Source organism: Mastacembelus armatus, chromosome 17 (genome assembly GCF_900324485.2).
Source record: "Mastacembelus armatus chromosome 17, fMasArm1.2, whole genome shotgun sequence".
In the NCBI taxonomy this organism is placed as follows: domain Eukaryota; kingdom Metazoa; phylum Chordata; class Actinopteri; order Synbranchiformes; family Mastacembelidae; genus Mastacembelus; species Mastacembelus armatus.
Genome location: NC_046649.1, coordinates 7,187,485 through 7,208,803, shown reverse-complemented (window position 1 = coordinate 7,208,803; position 21,319 = coordinate 7,187,485). Strand labels below are relative to the sequence as shown.

At 41.5% G+C, this 21,319-nt stretch overlaps 2 protein-coding genes and 2 long non-coding RNA genes across 4 annotated transcripts; 1 reads left to right on the top strand and 3 right to left on the bottom strand.

The window, feature by feature from the left end:
- Positions 1 to 865, top strand: LOC113134650 (uncharacterized). Its single transcript, XR_003296083.2, has 2 exons — positions 1 to 269; positions 629 to 865. It is a non-coding gene; the product is annotated as an uncharacterized LOC113134650 (long non-coding RNA).
- LOC113134649 (UDP-glucuronosyltransferase 1-1-like) lies at positions 852 to 4,239 on the bottom strand. Its single transcript, XM_026314113.2, has 9 exons — positions 3,520 to 4,239; positions 3,068 to 3,131; positions 2,840 to 2,988; positions 2,442 to 2,569; positions 2,136 to 2,229; positions 1,857 to 1,982; positions 1,684 to 1,771; positions 1,384 to 1,603; positions 852 to 1,275 (listed from the first exon to the last, which is right to left on the bottom strand). The coding sequence occupies exons 1-9, from the start codon at positions 4,033 to 4,035 to the stop codon at positions 1,005 to 1,007; spliced, it is 1,656 nt and encodes a 551-aa protein (XP_026169898.1). The 5' UTR covers positions 4,036 to 4,239; the 3' UTR covers positions 852 to 1,004.
- Positions 4,240 to 5,261: 1,022 nt separating this feature from the next.
- Positions 5,262 to 5,729, bottom strand: LOC113133779 (uncharacterized). The gene is made up of 3 exons (XR_003296015.1): positions 5,706 to 5,729; positions 5,521 to 5,610; positions 5,262 to 5,360 (listed from the first exon to the last, which is right to left on the bottom strand). It is a non-coding gene; the product is annotated as an uncharacterized LOC113133779 (long non-coding RNA).
- A 3,687-nt stretch (positions 5,730 to 9,416) lies between these two features.
- On the bottom strand, positions 9,417 to 14,283 carry LOC113134749 (UDP-glucuronosyltransferase 1-1-like). The gene is made up of 9 exons (XM_026314250.2): positions 13,595 to 14,283; positions 13,143 to 13,206; positions 12,915 to 13,063; positions 12,517 to 12,644; positions 12,211 to 12,304; positions 11,932 to 12,057; positions 11,759 to 11,846; positions 11,459 to 11,678; positions 9,417 to 11,350 (listed from the first exon to the last, which is right to left on the bottom strand). The coding sequence occupies exons 1-9, from the start codon at positions 14,108 to 14,110 to the stop codon at positions 11,080 to 11,082; spliced, it is 1,656 nt and encodes a 551-aa protein (XP_026170035.1). The 5' UTR covers positions 14,111 to 14,283; the 3' UTR covers positions 9,417 to 11,079.
- Between the last annotated feature and the right edge of the window lie 7,036 nt (positions 14,284 to 21,319).

Sequence of the window (21,319 nt, the reverse complement as noted above, 5' to 3'; positions counted from 1 at the left end):
GAAGGACATAATTTATAAAGCAGAAGGATGTAAGGCGGCCGGACAAACTGGTAGAAAAAAGCTGGTTAAGTGACTGGAATGAGGCTGGATTCACTGGAGGCTGTGGTGGAGAGATGCAAACAGAAAAAGCTGGAGGCCATCCTGGAATAGTAGGGAATGGTGGAGGACTGTGCTGTCACTGAATGATACAGGAGATCTTCAACCCCACTGTCATCTGGCTCTACAACACCTTAGTCAATGGTAGATGACAAACCAACAAGAACTGGACTGTGAGTGACTTTCATTACTTAGCACTTATTACTTTTACAAACCTAAGTTTGCCTTTGGGGACTAATAAAGTTTATCTCATCTCATTTCTCAGAGAACAAATTAAAATAAAATACTGGAAAGAAAAGATGCAGACAATGAGCTGTCTACATGAAGGCACATTAAACATTAACATTAAAGAAACCACTATATGGATCTGTGTTTTTTAGCATGGGGGGTGACCACGGCCACAGCAAGACGTCTTTGCCAGAGATTTACAAGGAGACTGATCTTTATAAGAGATTTTGGTATCCAGTATGATTCCTCACACTGATCCCTCTCCTCTCTCTGTCTCTCTCTCTCTCTCTCTCTCTCTCTCCAGGAATGAGGCATGGAGATACGCTGGTGGCTTTGCTCGTCCTGTGACTCTGTCAGAAGTGCTGTTCAAAGGATTCAAGTGGGGATTTGCTGCTTTTACTGTTGCTCTGGCTATTGAATACACCTTTTTCCCCCCAAAGAAGGGCGGCCACTAATGTTCATCATTGCCAAGCACAAACCTCACCCAACAGTCTAATAATAATCTGTATTTTCTGTTTATTAAAGGTGTGTTTGATCACCACATGGCTTCACTTTTCCTTCTTCACCCTGACACACGTTTCAACCATAACTTTACTCTGCATCTGTATTTTAGGGATAATGAGTGTTAAACTCCCATAATAGTGTTGTTGCTGAGATGAATGTGCACATGTAGTAGTTAGTTAGTCCTGCTTCCTCTTCCTGCCCAGTTTTTGGAGGCATATTTTGAAACACTTCACTGTGACTACTATAAAAACCAGCACTGCAGTAGCCAGCAGCGCTATGACGTCGAGGTTGAAGTACTGGAACCAGTTGAGGTCGTGGGCAACAGATTTAAGATGTTTTGCCCCTTTGTGGCGCATAACAAATTCTGTCGAGTACACTGAAAGGTCGAGTGGGTCAACTGGCCGGTCTCGATGGAGGACTGACAGCTTCTGAACACACTCTCTGTATCTGGACACACACAGGTGGACCAGATCAAAATCATAAGACTTAAGACAGTATTAAAATGCACATCCCAAAACAAACAACAACAATGTGAGAGACCACATGACCCCTCACCTGGTGTCATTGATGACTTCATTCAGTGCCCAAAGGAGGCTTTCTGTAGAGATGGAATAAATATCCAAGATGACTCCTGCTCCCCTGCTTGCCAGCTTCTGTGCGTTATCGGGCTGGTCCCCATCAAGTGGCACCATCACCATCGGAACTGCATTACACAGTCCCTCAAAGAGACCATGTGACCCAGCGTGAGTGATGAAAGCCCGAGCTCCAGGGTGTGCTAAGACACAAACATGCAAAATTAGTTGTACTGGCAAATACTGGTATTGTTGGATATTACAACACAGGGCATTCACAGACCTAGTAGGTCGTTCTGAGGCACCCATTTCATTATCTTCACATTGTTTGGGACATTGTTGGGAATCTGCCCAGTGTATCTCCAAATCACCTATCAAAGAAGGTGTCATTTATTGATGCTAGAATGAGTGCATTGTTGTATTATGTAAAAGGCATCTGTTTATGTCTTCACATACTTTCTGTGGAATCTGTCTGAAGGCCTCTAGGAAAACACAAGTGGTCTCTACTGGCATTTCTGACACCATGGAGCCCAGAGTGAACACCACAAACCCATGCTCTCCTGACACCCAGGACTCCAGATCCTGCAAAAACACAAACCCAGTGTAGTAGATCTGGTACGTCCATCTTCCTATTCATTCCTATGTTTTCCTACGTTCAAATTAATGAGATGAAGTAGGAACGATGTGAAGAAAATAAATACATTTTCCAGACCAGAAAACATTATGAAGCCTTACCTCAGGCAGGGGATTCCTCACGTTGCAGTTGATGCCACCAACTAGCACTATATTAGGCATGAGAGGTCGTGGGAACTCCAGTGTGAAGTCAATCCTGTTTAATCACAGTATCATAATATTTATCTGAACATGAGTCTTTTGACTGTTTCTCTCAATGTGATTCAGTAACTTAAAAATTCATTAAGAAATTCTGCAGTAAATGTTTTTTCTGAACTTTTTGTGTAATAGTATGTGTGTTCTTCAACACAGAACAATCCAATCTGTGTATTCTCCCAAACATCAACATATAACCTTTGTACATGTTACCTCAGTAGCCAAATAGCAGAGTCAGACAGCACTTGAGCTACGCCCACCTCCTCTCCCAGGAATTGATAGGCTATGTGGTCAAAGTGCCAGTACAGCAGTCGGCAAAGCAGCGGCTCCAGTAAAGCCACCTGTGGGTCAGAGGTATCACAGGACAATAAACAAATGCTCTACTGAAGATTTTAGGTTATGTGTTCATGTGAGTTAAATATCAACAAAGTTCATTTAAACGTGTTTTAGTGCCAGCACTGACTATTTCTAGAGAATTGTGTGTCTTATAGCTAAAGAAATGAGAAAGAAAGAGAAAGCAAGTGGAGACAACTTCATTTCACTGAATAGAAAAAAGCCATCCTTCATCCATACACATGCCCGTCCAAGCATATCTGGCTACAATAGCTCACCAAAGTGTTGACAGCTCTCTCCTTAAAGCTCATTTTATCTGTGTATCCAGTGAAAAAGCGAGGCACGTATGAGGGCGGGGATGGGCAGCCTGCAGACTGCATATCCAGGGTACATGGAATTCCCCTCAGCAAATTAATAGTGGGGATACCTGAAAGCAATTTAGCAAAGAGAGGTGAGCAGATTTACAGACACACAAACACAGATAATCCACGTGTTACAGAGCTCACCTAGTTTCCGTGCTATTAATGAGCCTGTGGGCACCACTGGGTCTGTCAAGACTGCATCAAATCTCTGCAGAATGAAAGACAGTAAAGTAGAATAGAGGGGTTAACATTCAGCAGTGTCACAGCTGAAATTAAAAACATTCGCTTTTCCTTCTCTTCATTCACACGTGCATGGCTCATACAGAAGAGGCATGTCAGTGTTTGACTTTGACTAAAAATGTGTAATACCACCTAAGAGACCTTTAAACATGGACCTGACTCCAGAGACCCCTAAGCATGTCCTGTAGTTTCTTTGAAATAACAGAAATCCAAACAGATTCTCTTCATTGTTTTGCAAAATATAAGATTAAATAGATAATAAATTCAAATGCCTCACAGTTTCATAGACTGCAGTGCTTTTGTATTGAACTCTATTGCATTGTACAGTTGATCTCAGTGTCGTGTTTGGCCCTGACCTGCTGTGCCAGATGGGAGATGAGACTGTCATTGAACAGGAGGCTCTCTGCAGTGGTGTGGATTAAACCCATGAATTTCTTTATTTGTGAGAAATGTGAACTTATCTTCTCCAGGAAATTCTTTGCAGATTTTTTCATTACGTCTTTATGTGAGGCCAACAAAGAGTCAATATAATCCTTGTCATAAGGAACAGGATAGGTCACAGTGTTGTAGTGTTTTCCTGGGCCCATTCGCATCGTAATCTCCGGCATCACCACTGTAACTCCGTGTCCACGGCGACCCATTTCTTGGGCCATAGCCTTTATGCCGATCCAGTGACTCCCATCCATGGGCACCACCAGCAAGTTACCCAAGAAGGCTGGAGAAACGGTGCCACTTTTAGGATTGGTGTCATTGGCCTCAGCCTCTTCTGTCTTCATGTGCTCCTCTGTCCTGGAGCTCTTCTTATCTACAGCAGCATTTACCTGCTTTTCCATGTTTAGCAGCAGGAACACAAACACCGCTGCTTTCCACATTGTGTCTACAGCTCACTGAGTCCTACACTGAGAAAAAGGTGGGCCACGTTAGGTAAAACTGGACTAAGTTACCACCTCTACCCTGAGCTGTGAATGTCTCTATAAGTCGCCTCTTTCCTTCCAGCTCCTCTCTCTGACTCCTGGTTGTTGAAATGCCTCCGAGAATTAACAGAGTTGTGTGTGTGTTCAAAGTCCTCACAGTGTAGCAGTTGGAGCTTATAAGTTATTGTCCATGGTTGAGTTATTCTGTAATTTAATATTTTAACATTTTTCACACTGCATGTGAGGGAGTGGGCAAAGGTTGAGCAGAAGAAAAGGCAGTGTTTATATGCACCGCACTGATCTTATCGTTCTTCACTGTTGGCAGTAATCAGGCATTAACACAATCCCTGTTTGTTTCCAGTCTTTTATTTTGAAGTATTTCCTGTTCTTGGTGTGTCTCTTAATTGAGTTATTTTTACTTTTGTTAATCAGACACTGCAGACGCAGAATCAGCCTCTCCAGCAGCGTCAGCACTCGAGATGTAAGGGCTATAGGGCAGTAGACATTGAGGTCAGAGGGAGATGACTTCTTTGGGACGGGGACCAGGCAAGATGACTTCAGCAACACAGGAACTTTCCCCTGGTCCAGGCTGTCGTTAAAAAACTGGCAAAGGATAACAGACAGCTGCCTGTCACATGTCTTCTGGACCCTGGTGCTGATCCCATCAGGGCCTGCAGATTTACACTGGTGGAGTCTCTCACGCTTCAGAACAAATTTCCTTATTTCATCATCTTATAAAATCAACTCACCGTGGACCTCAACCTCAGCAGTGACATGTTCCCTTTCCCTGGCCTGAAGCAGAGCCTTGAGGGCTGGTTTAAAACATGGTAGCATTAGTCAAGGCCTTTTTGCAGCAACACCTGTGGAGGTAAAGACCTGGCAACTTACACTTGATCTCAGCCTGAGAGTGTTCTGCACTTCTTGCCCTCAACTGTTCCCTCAACGCTAGAAAAAGTCAGTTTCTACTCGAGGTTATCAAAGAACTAAAGTTTATTCAGTGACCAGATCAAAATCAGATACTTACCAGTAATTGTTAAAGAAGATGCTGTGTTCTTGTTCTGACGTTCTACTTCAATTTTCCTGAGGTGGTTATGCAGATTGGTGAGTGCCAGAACTGACGAACACAGATATTATATTATGTATGTAGATATTTAGGTCAATAAATGCAGACGTCAGTTTCCCTTATTACTTACTTAACCTGGCATTTGTCTGATTCTTCTCATTGAGCTCGCTGACATATTTCTGCATTTTTATCCTCTTAGATGTAAGATCATCTCTGAGCTCTGGGACAGATCAGAAAGTTAGACAACAGCACATTTTTGTCTGTAGAAAAATAAAACACAACAAAACCTTCTCTGTCTGCTGTCATATTCTGCTGATAGTTGCATCTTGCTGTAACCCATCTGACTGTAGTGGTATTGTGAAGAAGGAGTAGATACTCACATGTTACCTGAGAGATATCTAACACCTTGAGGTCTGACAACTGCGTCTGCAGATGCTCCACCTGACTCTGCAATGTCAGGATTTGCATCACTGACGCACAACAGACAGGAAACAAAAATGCATTTTACTCCCAAAGATCCTGTAATAAAGGTGCAAAGAATTTCTCACATTTATTTCAGACTCACTCAGTTTTGTGTTCTTGTCTCCCTTGTCATCTATTTCAGTAATAAGACCAGCTCTGGGAAAAAAGTAAATTAGATTTTATCACCTCTGACTGGATTATCAAATTATTTAACCCTGAACTGTTAAATGACAGAAAACTCTTGTAGCTCTCTCCAGGACAACACAGACACAGGTTTGGTTCTTCAGAACGGGCGATTTATTTTCTTTATATCCTTGGCGTTAACGTCATAACGCCTTCACGCCGTGAGAACTGTATACATAAATGAGCACAGTACAAACACATCAGAAATTATACAACACACAGTTGTCCAACACATTGAACAAGTGAAATACCTCGTTGGCTGCTTGTCGTGAAAAGAGTTCTTAGAGTCATTAGAAATCTTCTGTACTCTCTCTTTGACTTGCAAAGCACTTGTTTTAAGACTTAAACATGTTTTGGATCAACAGAGTCTTGCAATGCGTCTGCACATCATCAGTCCATCAGGCGATTCACCAATACGTAATTTCCGTCAAAATGATACACTCTCACGCCCAAAGTCTTAAAGTGCACCAGTACAATTTACGTCACACTACAACACATTTACATTTTCAAATTGAACTTCCAAAGAATTAATACAAGAAATTGAGCTTATTACAAAGAATTAATTATAAAACAAATACAGAACAGCGTAACAGCACTTACACTCCCACCAAATTACAAATTACTCATTTACTTGAAATGTGTGATTTTTCTGTAAACAAACATTTGAAATAAAATCAGCAGAAATAGAATTTCAGATGCACGAGTATAACTGTGTCATGTGCCAGACTTAATTGGACTCGATTAAAGTAACTACCTTGTGAATAGGCCTTTCTAAGTAAATTGATCTACTGTGAGGCTTTCCCTTATCAAATGTAGTGTTACTGACTAGTAGCTTCAACTTTCGCACAATGTCATCGGCACTAGGGTATGTTTCCACTACTCTGGCAAGCTTCCATTCATTTCTTTGAGAGTCGTCATCTTGTAGTATCACAATGTCATTTACTCGTGAATTTTGTGATGATTATTGCCATCTTTTGCGTTGTTGGAGATTTAATAGATATTCGCGTTTCCATCTCTGCCAGAATTCATTAGCCAGGAACTGTGCTCTTCTCCACCTCTTCCTCAGATAGAGGTCTTCTTTGCTGAACTTTCCTGGAGGCGGCAAAATTACTGACGATTTCATAGTCAGTATGTGATTGGGAGTAAGGGGTTCTGGACCAGTAGGGTCATGAAGATGCTCAACACTCAAAGGCCTACTGTTAATTATGGCCATTGTCTCTTAAAGAAATGTTCTAAGAGTCGTGGTGTCAAGTCTGCTTGTCTCATTACAATCATTAAGAACTTCCAATGTCTTCAGATGGGGCATTGCGGCCTCACAGCTCTTGAGGAAGTCAGTAAACTCTCGTAGTTCACAACCATCCTTAGAACTTATTTTGGCCATCCATGCAGCTTGTCTCTGAAGTACTTTCCAATTATGGGTCTCCATAACGTTTCTCCAACAGCTTCGAGGCGGAATCGTATGCAGCTTCGGTACCTAGCAAGAAGAATCCTTCAACAGTTTTCTTTGCAGCTCCAGCTAAGTACTTTCTTAAGTAATACAGTTTTTCGTTCTTCTGAACATTCTTCCTGTCAATTAATGTTTCGAAAGATAAGCGCCAGTCTTTGAATTTTAAAGGGTCTCCAATAAACAATGCAGTTTCTGGCACTGGAAGACGATTTGCACTCAGCTTCTGCTAATGCGCTGACCAAGTCAGAGCCACTTTGCAACTGCGGCATAAACACTGACGCTGAAGGAGTTTGATATGCCTGTTGCAGAGAATGGGCCTTATGAACTTGACTTGTAACTGCTAAGGGATGAGGAGTGAATGGAGGACCTGAGGCTTGAAGCACTTGGGTTATGGCTGGCAAAGACTGAGGAACAAATGGAGGACTTGAGGCATGGGGCACTTGGGTCATGGCTGGCAAAGACTGAGGAACAAATGGAGGACTTGCATGCATCAATTCTACGTCACTGATTTTGTTCAGGGGTTTGTACTTGACGTAGCTCTTCATAAATGGCATTTAACTCAGAACGGCTGCCTTCTATGTTCTCAGTTAGCGCATTCAGCTCGTCTTTAGAGGCCTCATCTGACAATATTTCCTTGCTTAGTCTGACATGATACTTCCATTTCTCGTAGATCATTCTGTACCGACGTTGTATGCCCTTTAACTTTATTTCTTGAAGTTCTCTTCCCTTTTCTGTTAAGAGTTCTGACTCTTTCACTTCTTCGCAACCCTCCTGCTTCCACAGGTCTGGAATCTGTAACTTCAAGCGGGGCTGGGGATGTGACATGTTTACTTCTAGCATCTGTGCATGTGTCAGACATCCTAGAATTATCTTGAATGGCAGCAGAACAAATGCAACTATTGAGCTTGAATTAGAGGTTAGTCTATATGTAAATGTGAGCTACTATGTGTGTTTAAACGTGAAAGGTCAAAGTCAACAACCGTAGGGATTGTAAGGAAATCAAAATGTTCAAATACAGACATTAATCTTGTATCAACATTTAAACCTTAAACTAGGATTCAAAAAGGGCTCAAATTTCAAAACAAGAACGTATATAAATCACAGTGTATAATGCAATACAAGCCCTTAACTTCAGAGAATACAAAATGAATTAATGAATCCTTTATCCTTAAGTAAGAAGGTTTTTCAGATCTTTTACCCCTTAGCCCTCACTTAAATTATTTTCATGTTACCTTTTACAAACCCGTAGAAATTTAATTTCCTTTGGCCCCTTTTTACACTTTGAGACGATGAACAAATAAACATCAGCACATTAAATTCGTCCCCAAAACATGTAAGCAGAGTATAGCAAGCAGGGATATCAGATTTAAGTCCTTGTTGCAATTTCCAAGTTCAATCACCTCTTTAGCCACCTTAACTTGACGGTTGTACCAGAGCACTTTCTGATTTTAACTTGAAATGTTGCGTTTTCAACTCCACCTAACCACAGTTGCCTGCGATCTTTATGCCGACGTTTGTGCTGTGTCTACGGTGGCCGACAAGGGCAAACGCGCTGCAAAAGAGAAACGCTGCAAGAGAGAAAACACAACGGTAGTGTGCCAGGCCGATAGGGGGACCTTGCAGCACCTTCAGATCTCCCACCCTGCAACACCCCCCCCCCCCCCCCCCATGTTTCCTACCGTTGTATGACACTTTTGATCAAGTAAACAAATGTAATAGAACATTGTTAGCACATATTAGCACATGAGAACAATCATCAGAGGACGCTCATTCTGTTGCAATTCAACATTATAAGCTGCGTCATTACGCAGCCTCCGAAATGAGACGTGACTTATGTCACTACGTGTGTCTCTCTCGCATCTGTAAACGTTTTTACAGTTTAACGCCTTCACGCCGTGAAAACTGTATACATAAACTAGACGATGCAATTTCTGAAGAAACAGCGTTGGGATTGCTGATTGCCGCGAAAAGCTCGAGGCAAACCGTGTCGCTGAAGCACGTTTTGAATCGCCTGACGCGGTTGCGATAATCGAGAAATAGTGTAGTGAGGGTGCTTTTATTTTGAGAAAATGTTATAAAAAGGCTTTTATTTTGAAAGGACAAAGAGCTGCAGGAGACTCATGAGAACTTACAAAAGAATCTGGACTTTATTAAAATGTGATATCTTCCTATAAGTAACTGTTTTACTCAGTTAATAAAACACATACGATGTAAGTACGCTGTGTGCTATTACACAGCCAGTTTCACAAGCCAAACATTTAACCATATTGAAAGTGCATTCAATTATGTAAAGCTTGTCTCTGTGCATATGCATTGGCTGTGCATTCTCAATATGGCCTGTTTCATTTGAAATAGTAAAATACAATATTCTCCTTACTAAGAAGTGTTTCTCACAGATATGTTGATGCAGGAAAGAGTTGGGTTTCTGTCTCACATTTACTTCCATCCCGTGTTTAATATTTTAAAGATTATCTACCATCTACTACCTTTGCACCAGTATAGGAATCTGTAAAAACCCAGTATGACCAGTAAAATATTATAAATAGTATTTTCATTGCCCAAAAGTGATTATAACAGCTAAAACAGAATTTTCTACCTTTACTGATCGTGATAAAGTCATATGCAAAAAAAAAAACAAACAAAAAACTGTACCACCATCACTTTTAGAAGGCTGTGTGCCCTCCCACAGAACATAATCACTTTTTCACAGAAACCTTTCTGCATAACACCTATTACAAGATTCCTGTTCTTTGGGAGCATGAAACCAACTTATATGTTTAGAGAAACTATCTATAGAGAAACTCCACAATCACAAGGATCTCTCTGCCCTCATGTCCACTTTCACGAAGGACATAATTTATAAAGCAGAAGGATGTAAGGCGGCCGGACAAACTGGTAGAAAAAAGCTGGTTAAGTGACTGGAATGAGGCTGGATTCACTGGAGGCTGTGGTGGAGAGATGCAAACAGAAAAAGCTGGAGGCCATCCTGGAATAGTAGGGAATGGTGGAGGACTGTGCTGTCACTGAATGATACAAGAGATCTTCAACCCCTCTGTCATCTGGCTCTACAACACCTTAGTCAATGGTAGATGACAAACCAACAAGAACTGGACTGTGAGTGACTTTCATTACTTAGCACTTATTACTTTTACAAACCTAAGTTTGCTTTTGGGGACTAATAAAGTTTATCTCATCTCATTTCTCAGAGAACAAATTAAAATAAAATACTGGAAAGAAAAGATGCAGACAATGAGCTGTCTACATGAAGGCACATTAAACATTAACATTAAAGAAACCACTATATGGATCTGTGTTTTTTAGCATGGGGGGTGACCACGGCCACAGCAAGACGTCTTTGCCAGAGATTTACAAGGAGACTGATCTTCATAAGAGATTTTGGTATCCAGTATGATTCCTCACACTGATCCCTCTCCTCTCTCTGTCTCTCTCTCTCTCTCTCTCTCTCTCCAGGAATGAGGCATGGAGATACGCTGGTGGCTTTGCTCGTCCTGTGACTCTGTCAGAAGTGCTGTTCAAAGGATTCAAGTGGGGATTTGCTGCTTTTACTGTTGCTCTGGCTATTGAATACACCTTTTTCCCCCCAAAGAAGGGCGGCCACTAATGTTCATCATTGCCAAGCACAAACCTCACCCAACAGTCTAATAATAATCTGTATTTTCTGTTTATTAAAGGTGTGTTTGATCACCACATGGCTTCACTTTTCCTTCTTCACCCTGACACACGTTTCAACCATAACTTTACTCTGCATCTGTATTTTAGGGATAATGAGTGTTAAACTCCCATAATAGTGTTGTTGCTGAGATGAATGTGTACATGTAGTAGTTAGTTAGTCCTGCTTCCTCTTCCTGCCCAGTTTTTGGAGGCATATTTTGAAACACTTCACTGTGACTATTATAAAAACCAGCACTACAGTAGCCAGCAGCGCTATGACGTCGAGGTTGAAGTACTGGAGCCAGTTGAGGTCGTGGGCAACAGATTTAAGATGTTTTGCCCCTTTGTGGCGCATCACAAATTCTGTCCAGTACACTGAAAGGTCGAGTGGGTCAACTGGCCGGTCTCGATGGAGGACTGACAGCTTCTGAACACACTCTCTGTATCTGGACACACACAGGTGGACCAGATCAAAATCATAAGACTTAAGACAGTATTAAAATGCACATCCCAAAACAAACAACAACAATGTGAGAGACCACATGACCCCTCACCTGGTGTCATTGATGACTTCATTCAGTGCCCAAAGGAGGCTTTCTGTAGAGATGGAACAAATATCCAAGATGACTCCTGCTCCCCTGCTTGCCAGCTTCTGTGCGTTATCGGGCTGGTCCCCAGCAAGTGGCACCATCACCATGGGAACTGCATTACACAGTCCCTCAAAGAGACCATGTGACCCAGCGTGAGTGATGAAAGCCCGAGCTCCAGGGTGTGCTAAGACACAAACATGCAAAATTAGTTGTACTGGCAAATACTGGTATTGTTGGGTATTACAACACAGGGCATTCACAGACCTAGTAGGTCGTTCTGAGGCACCCAGTTCATTATCTTCACATTGTTTGGGACATTGTTGGGAATCTGCCCAGTGTATCTCCAAATCACCTATCAAAGAAGGTGTCATTTATTGATGCTAGAATGAGTGCATTGTTGTATTATGTAAAAGGCATCTGTTTATGTCTTCACATACTTTCTGTGGAATCTGTCTGAAGGCCTCTAGGAAAACACAAGTGGTCTCTACTGGCATTTCTGACACCATGGAGCCCAGAGTGAACACCACAAACCCATGCTCTCCTGACACCCAGGACTCCAGATCCTGCAAAAACACAAACCCAGTGTAGTAGATCTGGTACGTCCATCTTCCTATTCATTCCTATGTTTTCCTACGTTCAAATTAATGAGATGAAGTAGGAACGATGTGAAGAAAATAAATACATTTTCCAGACCAGAAAACATTATGAAGCCTTACCTCAGGCAGGGGATTCCTCACGTTGCAGTTGATGCCACCAACTAGCACTATATTAGGCATGAGAGGTCGTGGGAACTCCAGTGTGAAGTCAATCCTGTTTAATCACAGTATCATAATATTTATCTGAACATGAGTCTTTTGACTGTTTCTCTCAATGTGATTCAGTAACTTAAAAATTCATTAAGAAATTCTGCAGTAAATGTTTTTTCTGAACTTTTTGTGTAATAGTATGTGTGTTCTTCAACACAGAACAATCCAATCTGTGTATTCTCCCAAACATCAACATATAACCTTTGTACATGTTACCTCAGTAGCCAAATAGCAGAGTCAGACAGCACTTGAGCTACGCCCACCTCCTCTCCCAGGAATTGATAGGCTATGTGGTCAAAGTGCCAGTACAGCAGTCGGCAAAGCAGCGGCTCCAGTAAAGCCACCTGTGGGTCAGAGGTATCACAGGACAATAAACAAATGCTCTACTGAAGATTTTAGGTTATGTGTTCATGTGAGTTAAATATCAACAAAGTTCATTTAAACGTGTTTTAGTGCCAGCACTGACTATTTCTAGAGAATTGTGTGTCTTATAGCTAAAGAAATGAGAAAGAAATAGAAAGCAAGTGGAGACAACTTCATTTCACTGAATAGAAAAAAGCCATCCTTCATCCATACACATGCCCGTCCAAGCATATCTGGCTACAATAGCTCACCAAAGTGTTGACAGCTCTCTCCTTAAAGCTCATTTTATCTGTGTATCCAGTGAAAAAGCGAGGCACGTATGAGGGCGGGGATGGGCAGCCTGAAGACTGCATATCCAGGGAACATGGAATTCCCCTCAGCAAATTAATAGTGGGGATACCTGAAAGCAATTTAGCAAAGAGAGGTGAGCAGATTTACAGACACACAAACACAGATAATCCACGTGTTACAGAGCTCACCTAGTTTCCGTGCTATTAATGAGCCTGTGGGCACCACTGGGTCTGTCAAGACTGCATCAAATCTCTGCAGAATGAAAGACAGTAAAGTAGAATAGAGGGGTTAACATTCAGCAGTGTCACAGCTGAAATTAAAAACATTCACTTTTCCTTCTCTTCATTCACACGTGCATGGCTCATACAGAAGAGGCATGTCAGTGTTTGACTTTGACTAAAAAGTTGTAATACCACCTAAGAGACCTTTAAACATGGACCTGACTCCAGAGACCCCTAAGCATGTCCTGTAGTTTCTTTGAAATAACAGAAATCCAAACAGATTCTCTTTATTATTTTGCAAAATATAAGATTAAATAGATAATAAATTCAAATGCCTCACAGTTTTATAGACTGCAGTGCTTTTGTATTGAACTCTATTGCATTGTACAGTTGATCTCAGTGTCGTGTTTGGCCCTGACCTGCTGTGCCAGATGGGAGATGAGACTGTCATTGAACAGGAGGCTCTCTGCAGTGGTGTGGATTAAATCCACGAATTTCTTTAATCGTGAGAAATGTGAACTTATGTTCTCCAGGAAATTCTTTGCAGATTTTTTCATTACGTCTTTACGTGAGGCCAACAAAGAGTCAACATAATCCTTGTCATAAGGAACAGGATAGGTCACAGTGTTGTAGTGTTTTCCTGGGCCCATTCGCATCGTAATCTCCGGCATCACCACTGTAACTCCGTGTCCACGGCGACCCATTTCTTGGGCCATAGCCTTTATGCCGATCCAGTGACTCCCATCCATGGGCACCACCAGCAAGTTACCCAAGAAGGCTGGAGAAACGGTGCCACTTTTAGGATTGGTGTCATTGGCCTCAGCCTCTTCTGTCTTCATGTGCTCCTCTGTCCTGGAGCTCTTCTTATCTACAGCAGCATTTACCTGCTTTTCCATGTTTAGCAGCAGGAACACAAACACCGCTGCTTTCCACATTGTGTCTACAGCTCACTGAGTCCTACACTGAGAAAAAGGTGGGCCACGTTAGGTAAAACTGGACTAAGTTACCACCTCTACCCTGAGCTGTGAATGTCTCTATAAGTCGCCTCTTTCCTTCCAGCTCCTCTCTCTGACTCCTGGTTGTTGAAATGCCTCCGAGAATTAACAGAGTTGTGTGTTCAATGTCCTCACAGTGTAGCAGTTGGAGCTTATAAGTTATTGTCCATGGTTGAGTTACTCTGTAATTTAATATTTTAACATTTTTCACACTGCATGTCAGGGAGTGGGCAAAGGTTGAGCAGAAGAAAAGGCAGTGTTTATATGCACCGCACTGATCTTATCGTTCTTCACTGTTGGCAGTAATCAGGCATTAACACAATCCCATCCTTTATTTTGAAGTATTTCCTGTTCTTGGTGTGTCTCTTAATTGAGTTATTTTTACTTTTGTTAATCAGTGTCTGATTGTTTTCACCTAGTGTTTTCAATTTAAGCCTGAGCTTCCTGTTGGCTTTGTTGGCTCGTCTTGTCTTGTTTTCTTCGTCTTGCCTGTCTTCTTGCTTTGTCTCTTTGTTGTCCAGAAAGCCAGTTACCTTGCGTTCCTATGAGAGTTACCTCGTCATCTTATTCTTGATTGTGTTCTGTGTTTTGTTGACTATCCCTGTGCGATTTGTGTTTTTGTTTTTCCAATAAACTGTCCACCAGCTTTCTGTACTCCTCCTTCTGTCCTGCACCCAAACACTGCACAGCTGTCAGAAAATTTCTGCAGGTGGTAAGATCCAGAGTTGTACTGGAAATCAAAGGTGTACAGGGTGAACAAGAAAGAGAGAGCACCGTTCACTGTGGAGCTCCCGTGTTACTCAGCACCACACTAGACAGAGCACTGCCCATTCGGACAACCTGTGGTCTGTCTGTCAGGTAGTTAGCAACACAGGAGACAATGTGGGAGTCAACCCCCATCACCAGTAGCCCTGGCTGGATGGTATTAAATGCACTTGAAAAATCCAAAAAAATGATCCTCACAGTACAACCCCAAGCATCCAGGTGTGAGTGAGCTTTGTGAAGCGGGTAGATGATGGCATCTCCCACACCCAGACTTGGCTGGTAGGTAAACTGCAGCAGGTCAGGAGAAGATTTCACCTGCAGACGCAGAATCAGCCTCTCCAGCAGCGTCAGCACTCGAGATGTAAGGGCTATAGGGCAGTAGACATTGAGGTCAGAGGGAGATGACTTCTTTGGGACGGGGACCAGGCAAGATGACTTCAGCAACACAGGAACTTTCCCCTGGTCCAGGCTGTTGTTAAATAACTGGCAAAGGATAACAGACAGCTGCCTGTCACATGTCTTCAGGACCCTGGTGCTGATCCCATCAGGGCCTGCAGATTTACACTGGTGGAGTCTCTCACGCTTCAGAACAATTTTCCTTATTTCATCATCTTATAAAATCAACTCGCCGTGGACCTCAACCTCAGCAGTGACATGTTCCCTTTCCCTGGCCTGAAGCAGAGCCTTGAGGGCTGGTTTAAAACATGGTAGCATTAGTCAAGGCCTTTTTGCAGCAACACCTGTGGAGGTAAAGACCTGGCAACTTACACTTGATCTCAGCCTGAGAGTGTTCTGCACTTCTTGCCCTCAACTGGTCCCTCAGCTCTAGAAAAAGTCAGTTTCTACTCGAGGTTATCAAAGAACTAAAGTTTATCCAGTGACCAGATGAAAATCAGATACTTGTATAATATAGTACTTGTATAGTAATTGTTAAAGAAGATGCTGCGTTTTTGTTCTGACGTTCTTCTTCAATTTTCCTGAATTAGTTATGCAGATTGGTGGGTGCCAGAACTGACGAACACAGATATTATATTATGTATGTACGCACACACACACACGCATAAAATCCCATGTATTTTCTTTCTCTTTCAGGCAGTGTTCAGATCCCTTACCTATTATCTCTCAGCCCCTTTTTTGTGCACATCCCTTGGAAATAGTGCCCTTCACACAATCCAGAGGGAATAGAGCAGTCAGATGGGAAGGCACATCAGCTTGTTCTGTTTCTAAAGTTGTAAAGTTTGCTTGAGAACCATGAACCAAGCAGCATTTATTCCTAGAAGCAAAAGTATTCCTGTTTAAAAATGCTAAGGTTATGAATCTCATAATGACCTGTTAGGCTGAAGTTGTTGCATCCTTTATGGAAGCCTTCAGCTTAGCATCATTATTTCTTGACTTCATAACTACTTGAGTGAGTTAGTTAATCCTGAGAACCTGAGCTGCCTCAGGGAAAATAAGTTGTCTCTGCCCTTTTTTATAGAGCGTGTCTGTGTCAGGGACCAGTGGTCCTAGTCCTTTCCATTCCTGATACTATTGGTATTATCTGAATATTCTGAATGTGGAAAGACTCAGAAGTGTACTTAGTCTGCTGTTTACAGGACTGGAGCAAAAAAAAGATGAAGTTCCTCAGGCTGCTCAGTAGCAGGGAAGCTAAGCTAATAGCAGCACATTAACCTAGTAAGATTCAGGCCTGCTTTATTCCCCCACCTTTTGCCCAAAAGCAACAAAGCTAACACAACACAAACCTCTTATTTGCTAGAAAATATTACTATTGCTGCTGGCTTGGACGCCTGAGCAGCACAGAAAGACTGGAAAGCTAAAGTAGTATTGACCTGCCTCATGCCATATTAGTAGGGCTAGGCTAGTAGCAAGCTAACCACAAAGCCACAGACCTGGCTGGCTCACAGACCATACAAATAGGTAAATACCAGCTTGGACATTCTGCCCAACAGCAGAACAAACTGATCTAGAAGCAGAAACTAGACTGACAGTCCCCAGGCCTGTATTATGCACCAAACTTTGCTATTCAAACACAACACAACACATCAATACTTGGCACTGGCATTTCCTTAGAAAAGTAGTTTGCATTCTATATTATAGAAGCTACAGTAACCAATAATTTATGTTCCTTTACAAGAGTTCAGGTGAAAATACATTTAATGTCTCTTATTTCAAACAAGAACTGTGTATTTTTAACACTAGATCGGATCCACATTAACAAATGTGATGACTGTTGAAATGTTGTTCCATAATATACATTTAATGAAACCCGCTAAACATGTTTCTAAAGAGGCTTCTGAGAAGAAAGAAACAGAAACTAAATTAGACATTTTCTTTTAGTACATTATTTAGGAGAGAGTCCTTTGACCTGGCACCACTTTAACGTTAGCTCATTCACCATAAGCTAGTGTTAGCCAGTGTTGCCAACTCGTCAGTAAGGAAAGTAGCTATTGGCTGTCCTAAAAGTCTCTAGAACTCGTCAAATGACGTCATCGCGTAATTTGCATCATGTCCATGGCACATGCTGTAATTGTGATGGACGCTTTTGCCAACTTCAGAAATGGAAAGTAAGAGGCAATTGTGATTCTTTATAATAAATAAGGGACAGAATAAGGGACACTCAAAATATGTTCTCAGAAATAATTACATTCGTCTTGCTTAATCTATTTATCTACGTCCTCTAAAAAGTATTCTAACGTTATAAAAAATGTCATCAGCCTGGGTAAACTGTACCATTATAGAATAGAATAGAAATCCAGGGCGGGATCAACCAGCGGCGGCTTCGCGCACACGCGATTCATTTGCAGTCGGGACGCAGAGGTGTGATCATCTCCTGCTGTGACTGCAGCTGGGAGGGACTGCTGCGAGAGGACTGGGCCTTCCTAAAAAATGTGTCGCTAGAGGGGTCTGAATACGAACTAAATATAGCGACAAAGTCGCTAAATTGGCAACGCTGTAGCGGCGAAATACCACGCATGCGCAGATTGAACTGAAACTTGAGCCGGGTAAAAGGTCTGAAACGTCATATTTGTTCAGACTTATCGTGGTTTGTCCTGGCGATATGATCTTCTTCTTAAATGTTCAGCAAATATAAAACGCCATGTTGTTGCTCCACGGTTATTTTTACCTTTTACTGTAAACATGGACAGGCCTACATATATTTGTCTACGGGCATGCGCAGACATTTGTAGCAGGTTAAAAACAAAACATAAGGTACATTCATTTCCAGAGGGCGCAATTACATAGGATACTAATTTGATCTAAAATGGACAAATCAGACTTGTATAAAAAAAATAACTAAATCCATCCATCCATCTTCTATACCCGCTTTTCCTGGCTCAGGTCACGGGGATCTGCTGGAGCCTATCCCAGCTCTCTCTCGGGTGGAAGGCAGGGGTACACCCTGGACAGGTCAAAATAACTAAATCAATAAACTAAATAAAAAAACAAATCTAGAGTGTCTATGTGGAGTCTATGTGGGGCTAAAATTTCATGGGACCATGTATAACCTCATTTTACTTAATTTAATTAACTTGTTAAGTTTGTGTCAACCAAAAATCAAGACATATTTTTGAACAATTATAAACTAATGGCTTTGTAATGAATGTGTGTGATGTAGATGTTGGTGTGGCTATACAGTAGGTTTGCCCAGATGTTTGGACAGGTGTTGTCTTTGAAGGCTGAACACTAACTTCCAGGCCTGTTTGAAATTTGGTTCTCATGAAATCACATGTAATCCCATTAAGCAACTGGGAACTGGAAATACTGGAAGAGCATTGGGAGAAAATGTGGCTCATGTAAGACACTTGTCCCACAGCTGGCCTGATATTAGCACCAGCTCCACAAGCTACACTACACAGCACAAAAGCAAAGCTGCTGTTTGCTCAGCTTTTTAAGGAAACAATGAAGATCACTTTTCTTTCTATTTGTCACCATCTCTACCAAAAGAGCAGAACATTTCACTATATTTACCTTTTGACCATCACCTTAAATCTTTATGTGCATTTTATGGATCTTATTGTAGTCTAGGTCTTTCATTGTTTCAAGAAATTATACATAGATCACATATCAAAAGCAAAAGGCAAGGTCTGCCCATTTATGCCAGAAGAGGGTGCTGTAAGCTAAACATTCATTGAGTAAACATTTATGGTCTGTAAGCAGCCAGTACAGGAATGGCTGCAAACAGATTCAGACCAGGATTCAGTAATAAACAGAGATATATATTTTAGTGGTTTAAGGAATTAAACACTGCTGAACCTTTCTTCAGCAAGGCTCTCAGTTCTTGTTTTGTGCTACTCTGACCTCTGAACTCCTTGTGAAATGTGTGTATGAAGCCATATAGATATTTACAAGCATGCATGCTTGCTTATTGAAGACCGCAATGCAGAATCTCCATCCATGTTGCATAAGAATGCCAAAAATTTCCTTGCTGGAATCAGCCTATTGATGGTGTGATATCACTTGGCCCATGACTGAACTACCACAACTTCTCCTTCCTGGACAAAACTGCTATTTTATCCTCCTCAGATGGCCTAAGTGTGAACATTTTAAAAAAAAGTGAAAGCGAGAGAAGTTGAGGTGAAATCAAATCCCTTTAGTAAACAGCGAAAAGGTCAGTGCTGACGCAGACCCAGGAACAGGCTGCTTTCCCTCAAGACTATATTCTTAAGTGGCTAGATTCTATTTGTAGCATTTTTACCTGTTTACTGACTCCCCCACTCCAAAACCAGGTAGATGTGCAAATATACTAGAGGGTTTGGACGACTTCTTGTGTCTTCACATGGGGGTACATTTCAATTCCCTGCACTGTAGTCATATCATACATCACGATATCAGGGCAAAAGGGCTCCTGTTTATCATTGCTCAGGTAAAAAGACAAATAAATGCAAGAGCTGTGACACTGTTTACACAAAAAAATTGTTAACTTTTCAAGTAAAGCAAATACTGCTTACTCAGTGCAGTGGCTCTGAAATCATCTGATATGAGATTACAGCTTCTAATCATTAATAATGAATTGCACAACCCTGCTAGACAAAGCAACAGTGCATGATTTTGTAGAGAATGTATGTTGAGCATGGCATAATTTGCAGGTTATTAAAACAAGTGGTATCCATACCGAACCATTGCAGGTTTGTATCTTGGTGTATAAATGTGAAAGTTTTACAATCTCATACTTGCCATTTCATTAAATAATCACAATACTTGGTTCACAGCTTCTCTGATGATTAACCTGCCATGAAAATGAGAGCTGCTACAGGGTAACAGTAAATATAAAGCCAATTTGTAATTTCATACTTTTATTGTAAAATGTTTGAGAAAATGGTTTTTGGATCGAAATTTTTTAAAAAGGCTACCTCATTAACAGCCTACAGGAACTTCATCTCATGTCTCAGTATGGGCCAGTATTCCTGTAACTTAGCACTGAACCATAACGTGATATTCTATTTTAAAACCAAGGTGAACTCCATGTACTAATTTTGTATATTTGTGAATGTTCTGTCTGTTATAGCTTAACAGACAGTGTATATTAACACAGCATGAGAACTCACAAGCTTATATGGGCCCAGACTTTCCAACATGTCTGCACTTCGGCCATGACAGTATCACAATGAACTTCTCAATGCAACTTTACTTACTAACATGAGTTTCGCCACAAGAGGGCGCTTATAGCCATTTAAACGCAACTTAGGCATTCAACAAATTACACATTCATAACTGTACCAATACAGTGAACAGTGTGGATATATGGTCATTAACTCAAATTATTTTCACTCTTTAGCTTTTCTTTAAATTACAAACTGTACTCATCCAACCATAAGCGACAGGGGTACCAGGCGAGCGAGGCCACCAGTCAGACAACTATTTTTGGTGCAAGTGGAAAATTTTGACGGGGATTCTGTGGTGGGGGTGGGCAAACAGCAGATTATTGGGGGTAAGAAGAAGGTCTGTGAATCTGGTGTGACAGTGGAGAAATAGTGACCCTATGCTATACCTATGCTGGCACTGGAGTTCTGCATGTGGGTTACCAACAAAAAAAGTTGGAGAGAGAGAGCTGCCAAGCCCATAATTTGAGTGTGGGATCAGTATGTGTCTGTGAGTGTGTTTAGCAGGTTGGAGGTGTGGAGCTCTGGTGAAACCAGGATTCACTATCCTCAAGCACTTTCAAGCTGCAAAAAGTAGGTTAAGTCTTGAAATTCTGTTTTCACTAAAAGTTATTACCACATTCTGAAAAGGATGCAATTATATCAGCGTTAAATCAGTTTCTTGAAATAATACAGACTATTCGTTGGTTATCATAATGTTCCCCGAGAAGTGTAAAAGAGATGGAGGAAAAAACATACAACAAGAGGCAGAGAAAATGTGTAAGTGGGTAAACTGTTGTACATC